At 35.5% G+C, this 19,030-nt stretch overlaps 1 protein-coding gene across 5 annotated transcripts in view; it reads left to right on the top strand.

The window, feature by feature from the left end:
• LOC138709298 (facilitated trehalose transporter Tret1-2 homolog) overlaps positions 1–19,030 on the top strand; it is a 51,882-nt gene that overhangs the window by 29,248 nt on the left and 3,604 nt on the right. For 4 of the 5 annotated variants that reach the window (XM_069839968.1, XM_069839967.1, XM_069839966.1 and 1 more), the window contains one exon: positions 98–12,653. The exons of the other annotated variant lie outside the window; for it this stretch is intronic. In XM_069839968.1, coding sequence (XP_069696069.1) covers positions 98–934 — 837 coding nt within the window. In that variant the 3' untranslated portion in view covers positions 935–12,653. Of the gene's footprint in view, positions 1–97; positions 12,654–19,030 lie in introns of those variants that run through there. 5 annotated transcript variants of the gene reach the window in all.

Raw genomic sequence — 19,030 nt, forward strand, 5'->3', positions numbered from 1 at the left:
TTATGTAATCGGGCCCCACATTACAAGCCTATTGATAATAATTATCAAAATCAATAACTAAGACGAGAAAATTAATTTACATTGCTTTTTGGCACAGGTGCAGAACGACATCAAGATAATATCAAAAAGGTTTAACTTTAAAGACAACAAAACGATGATCCGCAATGGAAAAAAATTCTTCAGTATCCGGCAAATCATCCCAACCACACTTGGATACATGAGGCCCTATATATTGAAGCCATTCTTCATCGCTTTGGTGTTCCTAGTTTTCCAGTGCTTCTGGGGGAACACTATCATTACGGCTTACAAGGTGGAAATTGTCACAAAGTTAAAAGGAAACGCTGACTGGATGGACAGTTACGTCATATCTATAGTTGCTACAGCTGTAGAAATAATCTCTCTGGTGATACTCTGCTTGTTGCTTCTGGTGATTGGTAGACGAACAATGGGATTAGTGTCAGGAATAGGAATGGTGATATGTGCTTCCATTTTGATTGGAGTTCTGTACTATGAGGTAACTGCGGATGTTGTTATTCACGAAAACGCTATTATCTGGGTAAAAATATTATTTTTTATGCTTTACAACTTCACTGCTATGATAGGATTAGGAATTTTACCTTTCATCATGATGGGAGAGATGTTGCCTTCTAAAGTGCGAGGGTTTGGTACTGGCTTGATTGTTGCGATTTATGATGTACTGGTCGGAGTTAGCTTAGCGTTGTACCCTTCTATCAGCAATGTGCACGGTATCAAAGGAATCTTCCTAATATTTGGAATATCATCCCTTTTCTGCACTGTATTTGTTTTCCTCTTCTTACCAGAAACCCATCGTAAGAGACTAGAAGAAATCGAAACGTATTTCCATCAACCGAACATCATGTGGATAACGGGAAATGGATACAGAAAAGTGAAGGAAAACGAACAGATTGTGTAACATAAAGAGTTCTCACAATTCGAAAATCACCTTCCTTCATATGAATACTTATCAATTGTTCCATTAAATTCTTAAATTGGCTTGATTTTTGCATCGACTTCCCTGACGTCCAATGCCAATCGAACTTTTTGTAGATAACGAGAATCCAATGAACTCCAAGACACACATATTATACCATTTTTTCTGTATGTGTCAATTATCGCTACAATTTTGTTACTTAATCTACAATATTTTTAGTATCCTAATTTTTTCATTAACGAAATTTCAGAAGTACAGATTATATATAGTAAGGATATGAAATAAGACAAGCAGACAAAAATAAATTTTACGCAAAATGGTACAAGAGAGTGCAGCGTGTATACTAACTGGCTCCGCAGTGAAGCAAGCGGCAGTATTCGATTCGGCAGCGATGTAAAGTTGGTACTGTGTAGTGCCTGGTTTGAACACGTAGGAATATTACATATCCTCTCTCGCTCTCTCCCACCCTCCACTATTCAATGAGGCTAAGTCAGTGATGTCAAGGAGAGAGCGCAAACGTGCCCCCAGCCCGTATGCGCTGATCAGAGCACGTAAGGCACCCAGGTACAAGTCACTGGTGAACACAAGAGTTGTACAGGGACATCATTTTAGTTTTCCTTCAATTTTTATTGTACCTGAGTTTTTTAATGTACTGCACTCCCACCCCTTCTACTAATGAAGTTCCAACTGTCCTACAGACAGAATCAAGGCTGCATATAGTAAACAGCACTGAGTTAGTGAGTATAGTACGTTCCAGAAATATGTTCCCATTTTCCAGTGACGAAAGAGCTTTCAATATTGAACAATATTTTCGCACAGGTACTGTTCGTTTGCGTACGTCGCATCCCGATTTCCCCCACCTGCTTCTGCTCGCCCCTCTGTAAAAGCTGGGCTGTCTTAGCTCTTTTCTGAAAAGATTAATTTATGTTAGGAATTGGACGTTTACGTAATATTATACAACTGTTTAAAATAACTTAAATAAAAGGGCCTCGTTAAGTAATTAACTGTCACGTGATTTCCCCCTTTCTACGATCCAGCGGCATAACCACTTGGACGGACAGTAGATAGCATGTCTGAGTAATTTTATCTGTGCGGGTCGAGCAGAAGTGAAGATTGAATTTACAGTACGTAAGGTACTCTTTTATAGAGTAGATACAGAATTATTTCAACATGAGTTACTAGTACGAAGGAAAAAACTGGTAATTTGAATTAGATGCAATAGTCTGTAGTGCGATAATATGCACAAAAGAACTCAAGCCTGTATCGAAATGAACGGCCACCATTTTCAAAAATGTGTTTAAATATCCATATTATGATTATTTTTCAATTTAACTTCATTCTCTATATTGTACGCTAATGTGCTGTAGACAGTATAATATACACTTCATAATGAATATGTTCGCATGGATAACTCCGTTCGTGAGTAAAAACACTTATTGTTAGCACTGTTACTGTAACTATTTGGATTAAACAAAACCTAATGAAAATTATCAAACTCAAACTTGCGATATTTCCTATTTTAAGTAAATGGATGAACTACTTTTCTTCCCTCCTATACCTAGTAAAGTGATGTGTTTGTGTTTTACGTCAGTATCATCGAACGTCAGTATCATCGTCGAAGGGGGTAGAGAACGGTGTTTCCGGTTCTCTAAAGGTATAGACAGGTTAATATTAAAAATGTTAGTAAAAATAAAATGATGTCCCTGTACATTACACATTGGCGAAAAAGTCGTTCAGTAAGTTTCAGGCTGACTAGACTCTTGACTTCTTATGTAAGTGAAATATAAGGTAGTGCTCTTTGTTGCTTTGTGGAAATTATTTAGTTGCTAAGACGAGCAGTGTCGAACGCCTGAAATTATTAGTTCATCTACAGTTTCATATAATATTCAAATTGGTTTGTTTTTATTGACATTAAATAGTAGTAAATGTATGTGAAAATGTATTGCAGAGCTTCTTCCTCACAGCATTGTATTTATGTTTACAGAATAAAGTACAAAAAAGTGTGTGCTGTTAATGGCATAGACTCGTTACATGTCAGTTACTAGTTGTGTCCATAAATTGTCAAGATTTTCATACATAAATTCTCAGTTTGACGATGTTTCTTATCATTACGATATTGTTCTGTCCAGGTATTTTGAATTGCGTGAATATTTATCAGAATTCATAATAAAAAATAGACACAGTCCAGAAAAGTTGACTCTACATGGATCGAGGAACGTAACTTTCTCAAGGATATATTCGAGCATCTGAACGTTTTGAATTTTAGATCGCAAGGAAAGAATCAATTAATATTTGTCGACAGATATTATTAAAAGCTTTCAGCTGAAGATTTCATCGTGAATGTCACAGATCTCACAGCAGAATTTTTATAATTTCAACGCCTTCAGTCACTGAGCTACTGCTCAACAGTATAAAATACTGCAATGTTTTAAAAAAAAATTCTGGGAAGAATCTCATAGACGATTTAAATATATTGACCTGCTCCAGCCCAAGTTGGATTTGTTTTGTGATTCTTACTCATCAAACCCAGAAAATATACCAAGATAGTTACAATTGAATTCCCTGAATTGACAAACATTCCAAGTCCAAAATTGACAGAATTTGAATTTTTATCTAACAAGTTGTGTTTTACATTGGCCATCACTCTGTAAAAAAAGAATATCCTAAATCCGACTCCAAGACTGTGATTTTGGATCATACAAATATTTATTTCAATACTCATAATGCAAGCCTATATAGTTTCTTTGAGGTCCTGAAATTTTACTTCAATGGACTTGGAATGTTAGCTAATTCAGGCCTTCCATTAGAAATTATTTTGCTGCAGGAAACATTTCACCGGACATAAGAAGGCTGGTGTCGGCAAAAATCAGAAAAAGCACTTCAGAATTACACGAGTAGTCGGAAATTTAAATTTGTTTCTAGAAGTGTGATGATGCTCATGTAAGTAGTACATGATTATGTAACGGTTAAAAACAATAATTATGCTAATTAAAAGCCTAATTAAGTTAAAGAGAAGCTATGTTTATTATTTGTTATATCCTACTATTTTATAATTAATTGCATTTATTAGAGAGGTACATGCTGCAAAACATGCGTTTATTTCTTGTTTTCTTGTATAAGCGTAACACATTATCTATTACTGAAGAGCAGTTTAATTCATCTTGCAGTGATAGGCCAATAGAGTTCATTTTGCTCACCCCTTCGTTTTCACTGCTACTGGCTGCAGAATAGATTCATTGGAACCCGTGAGCGCTTGTTTTGTAATTGTAATATTATTCTTCATATTATAGTTGGAATCTCCTGGTAGAGGGGCAGAGGAGGCCTGACGGCCTTATCTCTACCAGGTTAAATAAATAAATACTACTTAATACTAAAAAATACTACTTGTTAGCACGTAGAGTCTTTCACATGCTCTGACCTTGACACCCCTGGCTAAGTTCATTGACTCTACCTCAACGGTGACCAAAACGGGTGTCGTGATTACATCGTGTAATCACAGACATTCAAACGGATACGAGAAGTTTCCTGTACATTGCTATGCGTTTCATTCACGTACTGAAAGCAAGCAGTGGCCGTATCATGTCGCTCTACAAAATGTCTCTACAAGCAGTACCGGTAAGAGGTTGTTTCGTAAAGAGTGAGAAGGAGAACTTTTTTGTTGTTCTGTTGGAAAAAATGTAATATGTTTACTTTGCTCATCGGTTCAATTAGGAGTATTTAGAAACATTAATTGTCACGCTGAATAATGTATTATTATTATTATTATTATTATTATTATTATTATTATTATTATTACTGACAACTAAGTATGTGTTTCTATAATTCTTCTGTACGCGCATGAATATAGATATTTTCAGATTTTCTTCCTAGAAAGATAACATTATTAGGTTTTATCACAATTTTAATCTTCTTAACCTTTAGATGAGGGTGAACTGATTGCTTTAATACGAACTGTTCGTAGCTTATCACAAATGCAACAATGCATTTTGTTTGGTAATGTGAACTGATTGCAATAATACGGATTGTTCGTAGTTTATCACAAATGCAACAATATCTTGTGCTTGCTAATGTGAACTGGTTGCTAGAATAAGGATTGTTCATAGCTTAACACAAATGCAACAATGTCTTGTGCTTGATAATGTGAACTGATTGCTAGAATAAGGATTGTTCATAGCTTAATACAAATGCAACAATATTATGCAACAATGTCTTGTGCTTGCTAATGTGAACTGGTTGCTAGAATAAGAATTGTTCATAGCTTAACACAATTGCAACAATGTCCTGTGCTTGCTAATGTGAACTGGTTGCTAGAATAAAGATTGTTCATAGCTTAACACAAAAGCAACAATGTCTTGTGCTTGATAATGTGAACAGGTTGCTAGAATAAGGACTGTTCGCAGCTATCACGAATTCAACAATGGCTTGTGTTTGCTAATGTGAACTGACTGCTTGAATAAAGACTGTTCATAGCTTAACACAAATGCATCAATAAGATAAAGTACCCAAATAAGAGATAGGACCCTAATAAGAGGTACATTGTTAACTTCTCCAGTATAATTCGCCATCTCTCGACAACTGTGGTAAATCAATGTTTGTGCTTCTAGGACATCGTGTTTTTTGTCAAACCTCAGTTGAAAGTAAGCAACGAAGCTGAGAGCAAGCAAAGTAATTTTTCATACTTTGAACTTTTTACTGGTTCTTGTTGAGGAAGAGAACAGCAGTTAATGTACGGTGCAACAAACTTATTATTAATTTTATAAAATTGCTGGCAAAATATTGCATATAATAAGGTAGATTGCTAATAAGAAAGATAATAATGTATGACCTTGGGTAGCAATTTCATTTTTATTTACTCTGTTCCCTAATAAGAGATACCTACGGATCCTATTAAGAGACAGTATCTCTTATTTAGAACCCTTATTTGGTATTATTATGATGTTCACCTTTGAGAGTTTACGAAAAGTGTTAATGCTTCTAGTCCTGTTAGTTTATCTGCCAGTAACTACATAAGAACCAGTGAAAGATTAATTAAACTATTAACTAAAATTAATTGCGAATTAGGTCAATCATTAATTATCTATTGTCCTCAAATATTCATTACAAACATTACTAATTGAAATGATAAAGTTATCATTATTAATGACTAAAATTAATTATTCATCGAGATGACAATAATATCAATAGTTAAAGTCAATTAAAATTGGGTAGTCCGAGAATATTTACCTTACTTAAAGATCAAAACATAAGTACTTAATTCGTAAAATATTCTCCATACATTTGAAATAAAAATCTTGTGTAATTATTAAAAATTAAATTTAAGTGTGATTCCTGGTTTCGAAAATTTCGTTGGACCTGTGTAAATATCGCTACTACAGCCAGTGCCAGCGTTTGTGGCGCGTGTTCTTGAGTAAAAAGCCAGTCAGTGAGCACTTGTTGCCAGTGTAGCTGAGAACGGTAACACCCAACACGTCACGTAAGCAATCTCCCAATCACAGTTGTCAGTCTTATTACCCACTGACTGCGTCAAGGGCAAGACACTTGCACTTTGCGTTTCTGGGATGTGTCCTTGAGTACACTGACCAGTCAGTGGCATCTGTTGCCACTTCGGCTGAGGCTGGTACCACCTCCTAAACAGATGTGACGTAAGGAATCTGCCAATCACAGTTATCAGCTTTAACGTCCACAGGCTGTGGCAAAGATAAGTTATTCGCTCTCAACTTTCCCATTATTTTTTTCACGCGCCAAAAACGGTGACTTTTGTTACACCATAGTTAGGCCTACAGAAACAGCACCAACAACAACCATCATCTCAGAAGCCGTAAGCTTCAACCAGTGGGTTGTCGCATGTAAAGTCATCCAGGGCAGGAAAAGGAGCTATCATAATATCAATTCTAATCAGAAACAAATGAGAGCGAGTTTAATAAGGAAGAACAAAGAAAAGATGAGCTCGCAAGAAGTTGTTCGAAAAACAACAAAAACCACAAAAAAAATTCAGTCCATGAAGCACTGCTTGAGTTCGTCCAGTTATGAAGAATCCGATGTGGAAATGGAATTAATTAACTCTAGTGACTCGGAATAGGCCTATGGAGAAAATTATGATGATGGAGAGTGCTTGTTTTGCACTGATTTTTTTTCAGAGGATACTAGGGCCCAGGGGGGAGAAATAGATTCAGTGTTCAAAATGTCGTCGTTGGGCTCTCGAAGGCTCCAGCACTGATGAAGACCCTTTCATTTGTCCAACTTATTCAATACACTGAAATAAGAATTATGTCAATTAGAGGGGTCGGCAAAATAAGTGCAATCAACTTAAAATTAAAATATGGAGATCGAAATTTAATATTCTATCATTTTTCTTTCTATAGTAAAATATTAACGTTAGCAATACTAGCCGAAAGAATATTAGTACATTCATGTCCGATTTGAAAGACATTGTATTCTATTCGTAAACCATATTTATTTCACTTGGGAAAATGCCAAATAAACTACAGAATTTCTCTTGAGAGGAGTTAGACCACTGTTGCACTAACCCCTTCAATTTTAAAATGTTCCTGAATTTATTAAAATATCTACATGATTTCACAATATTATATATTACTTAATTTTTTTGCGAAATGATAATAATTTTTGTCCATGTTCAAAAATAAAGTTAAATAACACAGGTATCTCTTATTTGGAACCCTTTTCCAAAACATCAATATTTGCCAGTTTTACTTTTTTTATAATTTAAAGTAATAATAAAAACTGACTAAAATTTGTATTGTAAATTCTAAAAATAGACGAAATGCTGTTTGTATTCCACTCATTCAGATTAAAAATGTCTATTCCCATCCTCATTTATAAGCAGTTAAAAAAAGTGTCTCTTATTTGGGTATTTTACCTTATATCTTATGCTTGCTAATGTGAACTGATTGCTTGAATACGGAATGTTCGTAGCCCATCACAAATTCAACAATGTCCTGTGCTTGCTAATGTGAACTGATTGCTTGAATAAGGATGTTAATAGCTTAACAGAAATGCAACAATATCTTGTGCTTGCTAATGTGAACTGGTTGCTAGAATAAGGATTGATCATAGCTTAACACAAATGCAACAATGTCTTGTGCTTGCTAATGTGAACTGGTTGCTAGAATAAGGATTGTTCATAGCTTAACACAAATGCAACAATGTCTTGTGCTTGATAATGTGAACTGGTTGCTAGAATAAGGACTGTTCGTAGCTATCACAAATTCAACAATGTCTTGTGTTTGCTAATGTGAACTGACTGCTTGAATAAAGACTGTTCATAGATTAACACAAATGCATCAATATATCTTGTGCTTGCTAATGTGAACTGATTGCTTGAATACGGAATGTTCGTAGCTTAGCACAAATTCAACAATGTCCTGTGCTTGCTAATGTGAACTGATGCTTAAATACGGACTGTTTGTAGCTTATCACAAATTCAACAACGTCTTGTTCTGATAATGTGAACTGATTATTTGAATAGGTCTGTTCGTAGTTTATCACAAATTCAACAATGTCTTCTGCTTGTTAATGTGAACTGACTGCTGGAATAAAGACTGTTCATAGCTTAACACAAATGCATAATATATATTGTTCTTACTAATGTGAACTGATTGCGTGAATACGAACTGTTCGCAGTTTACCACAAATTCAACAATGTCTTGTGCTTGCTAATGTGAACTGATTGCTTGAATAAGGACTGTTCATAGCTTAACACAATTGTAACAAATCTTGTGCGTCCTAATGTGAACTGATTGCTTGAATACGGACTCTTGGTAGCTTATCACAAATTCAACAATGGCTCGTGCTTGATAATGTGAACTGATTGCTTGAATACGTACTGTTCGTAGCTTATGTCAAATGGAACAATGTCTTGTGTTTGATAATGTGAACTGATTGCTTGAATACGGACAGTTTGTAGCTTATCACAAAAATTTAACAATGTCTTGTGTTTGTTAATGTGAACTGTTTGCTTGAATACGGACTGTTTGTAGCTTATCACAAATACAACAATATCTGGTGCTTGATAATGTGAACTGATTGTTTGAATATGGACTGTTCGTAGCTTATCACAAATAGAACAATGTCTTGTGTTTGTTAATGTGAACTGATTGTTTGAATATGGACTGTTTGTAGCTTATCACAAATACAACAATGTATTGTGCTTGATAATGTGAACTGATTGCTTGAATACGAAGTGTTTGTAGCTTATCACAAATGCAACAATGTATTGTGTTTGTTAATGTGAACTGATTGCTTGAATACGGACTGTTCATAGCTTAATATATATGCAACAATGTCTTGTGCTTGATAATGTGAACTGCTTGCTTCAAGACGAACTATCCATAGCTTAACTTAAATGAAACACTGTCTTCTTCTTGATAATGTGAACTGATTGCTTGAATACGGACTGCTCGTAACTTATCACAAATGCAACAATGTTTTGTGTGTGATAATGTGAACTGGTTGCTAAAATAAGGACTGTTTATAGCTTAACACGAATACAACAGTGCCTTGTACTTGTTAATGTAAACTGCCTGGTAAGCTAAAATACTGATTATTCAGTACAACAACGTGTTTTCCTTGTTTATGTAAACAAGTTACTTGCATGTAAATTGTTTTTTTTTCATATTAAAAATGTCACAAAGAAAAAAAAAAAGTATGAAAATTTATGCAAACATGCATTCATTTGTCTATTCTATAACGTGTTAAATTTACTGTTAGATTTAAATATTCTCCTTTTAATTATGTAAAGATATACTGACATTAATCATTGTACTGTAATTTGTGTAGTACATTTGTTGTGTGAAAACATGTAAAAATAATATTTAAAAAATCCATCACTCTCTATATAAATATTACAAAAACAATACATATTGAACCTATAAGTATCCTCTATACATAATAATAATAATAATAATAATAATAATAATAATAATAATAATAATAATAATAATAATAATAATATAAAACTAATAATAAGTATAGCTCTTGTATTTAAAACTCTTACTTTAACATTTTCATTTCTATATTCAATCATTGACTACTCTTCGTAGTTTCCTATCGTGTCCGACTACTCAACATTTATAATTCCATATCCGTTAGACCTTTGACTTTCTCTTCCCATCTAATTGTAACTCTAAAAATAAATTTTCCTAATTTATGCAGATTGCTGGCGTAAAATGGATTTGAGAGAGATGGAATATGATGGTAGAGACTGGATTAATCTTGTTCAGAATAGGGATCGATGGCTGGCTTATGTGAGGGCGCCATTGAACCTCGGGGTTCCTTAAAAGCCACAAGTATTGAATTTAAATTTAAAGACGTTATAGCTTCTTTATTAAGAATATTAAAAACCAAACAATTTGCGTATTTAATTCCCTGAATACTTTACGTTTTAACTTTTTAAAGTAGAGTGAAAGCAAAAGGTGGAAATTACTTTTGCAAAATAATAAAATCTGTTTAAAAATGAGGCGTTTTAGCACAGTGTCCTCAGTGTCCAATTTTTGGGAGATTAATGTTTTTTATTTACCCCAACGACATATCGTTTGATTACAAATAATATAACTAGTCACATTTCTCTTTATTGATGACTAGGCTTGTATATTTGGAGACCAATTACAAATGTTAACTGCAGTATTGTACATAGGCCGAGGACATGAGCTAGTACGAGAACACTTACTTGGTTCTGCGATCGAACTGGAATAACAAGGTGAAAACATATCTGGACAGCTCTAAAATTAAATACAGACTACGTAGCATTGCAAAGATATATTTTTACGTACCTTTCGTTATGTGCAGAAGAATTATATATTCTCCGATTATCACGAAAACAATATTTATATCGAGAAAACTTCACTCCACATGACATGCTTACACATGCTATAGTAGTGACTGGTGAACGGAGTATTCAGCAGGTACACTGTTCACGCATGCTAGAGTACTGACTGGTGAACGAATAGTAAACTTGAAACCACCATAAGGCACCCTATCTGTCCCCAACTTTACAAACCTATTGATGTCATTAAGTTGTTTTAATAAGAAGAAATAGTCATGTATTTGAAACTAAGGTAAATACCATACTTGGCTGCATGAATTCCTATTTTAAGGAAAATAAATCATCACTTAATGAAGATTATTCAAACGCAATCAGGTTCTTGACATATTGAACTGCAGATTATATGTTACGTGTAGGGAATTATGGTAAAGTTTTTAAGACAAACGATTAGTGCTAAAATCTTCGCCTAAAAATTGATAGTCTTCAACCTTATCCGTAAGTCAATTAAATGCCTTACTGAAATTAATCCGATGCTAATATATAATTTGCACATTTTCATTCTATTTCGACAAATAGTTTAATTTCTTGGGGTAACTCCTCGAATACAAACACTTCTTTTTCTTTATACATTATTGATATCTAACAGCTATTTATTTCATCGTGCTCAGCATTCTAACTATGATTAGATTCTTAAAAGTCAATTAAATGTTTTAAGTCAGTCTAAAATACTACATAAAATAATTCCACGTTGACAACCACCACCTTTCAAACAATAAAATATATACATTCCTTCGTTTATCACTTCTTAATAACCAACACATTTACCGAGAATAGTTCTACATTTAGAATTAAAATTTTTTACACATCCTGGTTTAGATACCAATGATATATAAAATATTGTGTGCTACGCGAGATTAAATCGATTTCAAGCTCACGTAGAAACTATCACCATCGACTACATCTCAAGCGCCAAACGTTTCACTCATCAGCCTTTACGTTCTTGCAGCCTACTTTATATTACTATTGTTTTATAAAACGAAATTGTTGGTTCAATAGCCGGTTCTATAATACAGGCTTTTGTAAACTTTTAGGGCCGTATTCATAGACATTTCGCAGCACGCGCTACGAGCGTACTAAGCTAGCCCCGGCTATCCACTGGTTACTAGTACAGAATTCAAATCATATCCTATCGCTAACACTAGTTTATGAATACGAAAAACGCTGATAATCCACCGAAAGCTCGCGCTAAAAATGTCTATGAATACGGCCCTTACTTTCTAGTGAAAATATACTTTCGCAAATGATGTCTCACGATAATAATAAAGAAAATACTGGAGAAATAAGTTAATACTTAACATTAATACAAGGCATAAAAAGGAAAATGAATTTTCTTCAAATTCCATCAGTCTTTTCCAGAAAGAGTGTATATTACCAGTTTGTACATAACTATTCTTATTTATTTACTTCGAAATAAAACTGTTTCAAACAATAATAATCGTTTGAAATATCTTCTCCAAAAGTATCTATGTTCACATTGTTTTCACTCGATAAATAAAGTTCTTTTACACATTAGAGAGCTTTTTATTTTCCTTAAATTACGTTTGAGTATATGTATTTGGCAGGTATTAAATATGTACTGTACATATTTACGTTGTACTTATATGTAAGATCATATTTTTTTATTCCGACTTTAGTTGCCCTTGAAAAGATGAACCTGAACTCAAAGCTTGTGAAATAAAAATTTTAATCTAATCTAACATCATGTAAGTGTCATCATATTTCAAACTGTCTTAAACACTCATGGCAAGCTGGCGAGTTAGTTCGTCTAAATAGCTACTACATTCCACAACCAAGTGATTTTTGTCTGCTACAACACAGGTGAATGTTATTTGTAGTGTTATTTTATGTTTAAAGAGTTGGCATTTTCTTTTCTATTTTACTGATTAAATATTAAATTAAATTAAAAATAATTCGTTTACAATAAATTTCATATGTAAGATTTCATAGTATGGAATTAAACAACATCTTATGAAGTTGCAATTAAATTGAATATTGTTCTTATTTAATTAAGTAATTAAGTGAGGCGGTTGAAATTATATAGAAAGTAAATAAAAATTTCCAACATAACGTTTCAGAATAATGAAATACTTGAAGTTACTAGCATTCCCTTGAAGGTTGTCAACGACGTGGTCCAATACAAAAATGTACAGTAATGGCAAAAAAAAACCGGACCGACCCTTGTAGCTGATACAAAAGAATCCTGTGCTGTGTATTGTGTCAAACTGTGGTAATTTCAATATGATAGTGAAGCCAGAGTTATGTACTGCTATTTAATGTAAAAATACGCAGTTAACTCTGCCGAATAGAGGTAGAAATGTAATATTTATGCCAGATGAAAATAAAACTCTCAAAGTTTTTTCGTCTGTAAGTTTGAGGCACTGAAGGAAACAAAATACGGTAAGAATCGAACAAATGCAATAAATTTCATTGTTACAATTAATTATACAAGATGGATGTGTTTTGTGACTAGAAAAATTTGAATCTGTGACTCTGAAATCAGCTACAAGGGTCGGTCCGGTTTTTTTTTTTTTTTTTTTGCCACTACTGTACAACGCAAGGAAATACCCATAATGTGATATAATCCAGATGAGTGAAATTTCTGAATGCAGAAAATGTCAATTACATATAGCCTAATCCAAAATTAAACTGTTCAGTTTGGGCAGGGGGACAGAACTTGAAACTGGAATTAAATTATGCTGCAATACCGATAATGTTCAGCATCAAGAAGAAAAATTCACGCTCAAAAATGTTCCAGGTGTAATAGGCCTGGGCACGTCTGGGAATTGTATTTAATTCTTCGCAGAAATGTATGCACGTCGACGATTATAATATATTTGTTGGATGTATGTGGTTTCTTCACTCTTCTTAATTGCAATGCTCTCCAGATAACCATTTGTCACGCATTGAGCATTACAACACTTTCCGTCAAAACCCAGCCAATATTTTGTATTTACACAAATTACAATAATGGTACCGTAGTGAAAAATGTTGTCTCTGTATAGAATCATGAGTTTATACATCGGTGTGTGTAGATTTTCAACTGTTGTGCTATTTTTGAAAATATCCAGCATATGAATGGATATAAAACATACATAACATTACCAAGGCCACAGAAAATAATACATTCGCATTATCATAATTATGTCCAGGATTCATATGCAAATGCATCAAATCCTGTAGGTAGATGGTGCGCTGATACAGTTTCTTTTCGTGATTGTATCGATTGTCAAAATGGCGACAACGCAGATGAAAGCGCAAACTATGTTGTGGTATGCGGAGTTTAAATGAATTGTTAGAGTTCAAAGGGAGTATCGGCGAATATTTAACCATGATGCTCAAATTGCTAAAAGCATTAAGAAGTGGCACGATACATTTTTAGCTACAGGATCGGTGTTGAAGAAGCATGGTGGTGGTCGTAGAACATCCGAAGAAATGGTTGTAAATGTTGAAGCCGCGTATGAGCGAAGCCCGTGGAAGTCATCAAGAAGAGCTTCGCGGGAACTTCAAGTACCAAAATCAACATTGCAACGAATTGTCCACCAACGTCTCAAACTGTACGCATACAAAGTGCAGTTAATGCAACGTCTGGAGCCGGATGACAAACACAAACGAGTGGAATTCGCCAATACAATGCTAGGCCGTCTCGGCGCTGATCCTGATTTAACACCGCTCGATTTCTTTCTCTGGGGCTATGTCAAAGATAAAGTATACGTCATCCCAGTCATAGACGTTCGTGATCTTCGGGAGCGCATCATAGAGTCTATTGAGAGCATTCCAGAATACATGCTCCAACGTGTTTGGCAAGAAATCGTTCATCGCTCGATATCGTCACAGTGACAGCTGGAGCTCACGTACAGATATGGTGATGTGCATATCGAAACTTGTTGAGATTTATTTTCATATAAACATTACTGTAGGTTTCTATCTTCAACCGTTTACCAGTCACATGCTATTGAAATTAGGTACTTTCGAGCGGTCTACTCTGTATTTACAGGCTCTTTGAAAGTCATGCAAAAACAGTTTTATATACGTTTTGAATATCTGTGACTACGAATATGCAGACTTAATATTACATATTTGTTTGCATATTTCGGGTGTTTCTGCATATAATAGTCTATTTTGCATATACTGTCAGTGCTAAAGTTGGGCTGGTACGGGCAGGTAGACCGTACCGTCTAAAATAAAAACTCGCTGGTACCGTACCAGAAAAAAATTCATAACTTAAACTCGAAGATATATTGTGTTTAAATAATCTTTAATATAAAGAGTGCGGCAAAACATCCTCCCTCATTTAAAGTTTAAATAAAATACAGATGGATCAAAATAAGGAAACTTTATTAATATGAATGGTATCTTAACAGTGGGAATTTTTCATTTTTTGAATAACATGTCTCTCAAGTGGTGTCCTTCACTATCTATGGATTGTTCAATGCGACTTCGAAAATTCTGCATCACTCTAACTAGCATTTCTCGAGGAATAAGACCAATTTCTTTCTGTATTGCATTTCTTGGGTATGGCAAAGTCCTCGGCCGATGTTTGAACACTTCAGCCTTAAGATGTCCCCATAGAAAAAATCGTAGGGTGCAAGGTCTGGTGATCGTGTGCTGGCCAGGGGACGCCGCCATTTGAAGGAATTAAGTGTCCGGGAAAATGTGTAATGCAGATGCTGAAGATGTTGTGGTTCTTTTTAGTGATGAAGCACATTTTCACTTAGCGGAATGCGTGAATTGTCAAAATTTCCGTTATTGGAGTGGACAGAACCTTCGTGAACTTCATGAAAAACCTATACATAACGACCGTAACGGTTGCAGGAGTCGGGATATTTGGTCCTTACTTTTTTGAAGAGGATGGCGCTACTGTGACAGTAAACTCTCAGCGGTACACTTTTATGATCAACAATTTTTTGGCACCAAGACTCAATGCGCTGCAGATTGACCAGGTATGGTTTCAGCAGGACGGAGCCACCTCTCACACAACTCAGATTTCTCTCCAAGTCCTGAGACAGATGTTTCCCGGACGTTTAATTTCTTCACGTGGCGACGTCTCCTGGCCAGCATGATTACCAGACCTTGCACCCTGCGATTTTTTTCTATGGGGACAACTTAATGCTGACGTGTTCAAACATCGGCCGACGACTATGCCAGACCTAAGACATGCATGGTCTTATTCCTCAAGAAATGCTAGCTAGAGTGATGCAGAATTTCCGAAGACGCATTGAAAAATGCATTGATAGTGAAGGACACCACTTGAGAGACATGTTATTCAAAAAATGAAAGATTCCCACTGTTAAGATACCATTCATATTAATAAAGTTTCCTTATTTTGATCCATCTATTTTTTTATACAAACTTTAAATTAGGGAGGATGTTTTGCCGTACCCTTTATTATTGAATGGAGGATGTTAGCTATTTGAAAAACATTTTCATTTTATATATGGATAAAAGTAGTGACCAGCATCTCATTTCCTTAGCTTAAACACTTGTCCATTCGTTGTTTTATCGAAAACCATGCTCTGGCACTTCAGGAGTAGTTGTGATTTGTTAATTTCAAGCTTTCATACCGCCGTCGTATTTCTATAAGTAATTAACACTAACTTCATGGCATGGAGCCTCGAGAAATCTGCTACACTTATTCGCTAATTTCAAAATTTGCGTAGATGCCTTCGCATAACACTAATTTTATGATGTGGCACCTCAAGAATTCTGCTGCACTTATTCGCTAATCTTAAAACTCGCTCAGACGTAATGCTAGCAGTTTGCTAGAGGAGGGAAATATTGTTACTTTTCATGCGTTCATGAATCTTGAGTCCAGTTAAATATTATAATTTTTATTTCGATTTCAACTAAAGAATGTGAATGAGCAATATTGTAATGAACGATATCTGTACTAAGGAAAGGAATATTATTCCAGCTGAAAGAGTTCTTAGACTTCTGTTCCTAAAAAGTGTTGGGCCATCAATGTCAGCGTTTAATTTTTTGCCTTTAGGCATATGCAGTTCAGGAAGAGGAAAAGGAATTGGTTGGGCCACTATTCTCACTTCAGACAGAGAGCTTAACAGTATCAGTCCAAGGAAAATAACTATGTGTGGTTTGTGTGAATTCGCGATGCCACCTACAAAATCATCGTTCAAGAGCATTCTGAAGCTATGGATAGGCTTGAGGACAGGCGGAACGACCGTGTTCTGCGATTTTTGTGAAAAACATGCAATTACTTATTTATGACCCCCATCCAAATTCATTTACGTGCAGTGGAAAGTATTATTACAGAAGTCCACTGTTGTGGCTGAGGGGTTAGCGAGTCTAACTCCGAATCCAGCGGTGCAGGGTTTGGTTCGCGGTCAGGACGAATTACCTGAGTTAGGTTTTCTCGGGGTTTTTCTCTTACTCCAATGGATAAATATCAGTTAACTTTATCAGGCGATTGGAACCCCACTCATCTTCACCACTTCCTTTCCTCCATCATCCTTTCCTCATCATCCCGTTTCTGATTTTTCAGATCACCCCACAGGCGGCCTCCTGGAACTACTGGCTCCGTGGAATGTAGCTCAACGACGTTGCATGGCTTCTGCAACAAGCACCCGAGGCGGACCTACTCGGGGGAGGAGTTTCGCCTCGGACAGACGGGGGGGGCCTTGGGGGAAGTTGCCGAAGCAGGAACGGTATATGGATTTCTATTGGCTGTAGGGACCGGTTGTCAGGGAGTCATGTGGTTGGGTTGGTGCGCGTAGGGGATCTATGGCACGCAACTCATTCCATTTCGAGGGTTAGCGCAATAGATCTCAACAGGTCGCAGTGCTGGGCCATCCGTGCCCCCCTCACTTAAATTCCATTCCAATTTCATTATTACAGATTCGCACTTTACCAACACCTTACCTTTCCTTGCATTCCTTGCCTATTGTTTGAGGTCGGTAACATGGGGATTGGAGGCGATAATCGTAAGAAAAGAGCTTATTTTTAAAACCGTGTAATGCCAAGTGCAGGAAATACCCGAGGCCACCAGTTCCGTTGCTTCTCTGGCAGGCTGCGTATCTGTAATATCACTGAGTGGTCTTTTATCATCTTTATTACGTTATAGTTTTAATGACTGATTTTAATACAAAGTTAGTTTATAATTTACAATGAGTTACGAGGAAGATCAAGCACGGATTTTATCTCTAATAAAGTCTCTCGAGGAAGGAGAAGTAATTTTAGGTGGCGAAAGCAGCGAAATTGAAGATGAAGTAGAAATAGTGAGTTATAATAGTGAATGTGAACAGAGTGCAGAAGAGAAAGAAGATAGCAGTGATGAAGACATTCCTCTTTCTCAAATACCATGCAGCATTTATGGGAAAGATGGACTTACAGTGTGGAAAACAATTCAGCCTCCTCAGAATTCGCGCACACAACATGGTATTATCGCCGCGGTCTCATGCTTAACATTCGACAGGTCTTTGAGCGGCCTCGTGCGTAACATTCCGCAGGTACAGTATATGAAATTTACTTGTATTATTATTTTCAATTTCTTATGTCGCCGCTCCAATCACTCGCCTCAATTTCAATGTTGCAACCAATAAGCTGCTTCCATTATAAAATGACATCTAGTCTAATCCACGTGGACTAAATCCGAGGTTGCAATGTCTTGTGCTGAGGACAAACATTAAGGTATGTGATTAAAAATTATTATTAAAGAGTTATTATTAAGAGTTAAGAATGTCAGCGTACTCGTATATGAAATAATAATAATAATAATAATAATAATAATAATAATAATAATAATAATAATAGCCATTTAACAATATAACAAACTGGTGATTATTCTTATTAAGGAAGTAGACGTGACAACGTGACGCTTAGAGTGAAACCTACAGAGCAACAATCGGTCGGAAAAATTATGTTTTAAAAGCACACCGCACGTTATTGTATGATGCCGGCATGTTAAGCATGAGGCCGTGGCGATTATATCCCACTAGTGGCTTGTGCAGCAAATGCTGCTGCAAACTAAGTTCTTTAGACGTTCAAATAAAAATTTTTCAGATTTACTTTCAATGGAGAATACTTGTCATTTTGATAGTTATTTGCTTCCATAATAATGAAACATACTCCCTCTGAATGGATTTTTTTAGGCCAAATACTTTTTCTTGGACCTATCCAACTTCAGTTTTTGAGTTTCAACGCGAAAACGCAAGTATCAATGTCAGGACGATAGCAGTAGCTATTTCAGGTCATTGTGGATTGTAGGCAAAAGTTAAAACAATGTC

This window comes from Periplaneta americana, chromosome 11 (assembly GCF_040183065.1).
Source record: "Periplaneta americana isolate PAMFEO1 chromosome 11, P.americana_PAMFEO1_priV1, whole genome shotgun sequence".
Taxonomy (NCBI): domain Eukaryota; kingdom Metazoa; phylum Arthropoda; class Insecta; order Blattodea; family Blattidae; genus Periplaneta; species Periplaneta americana.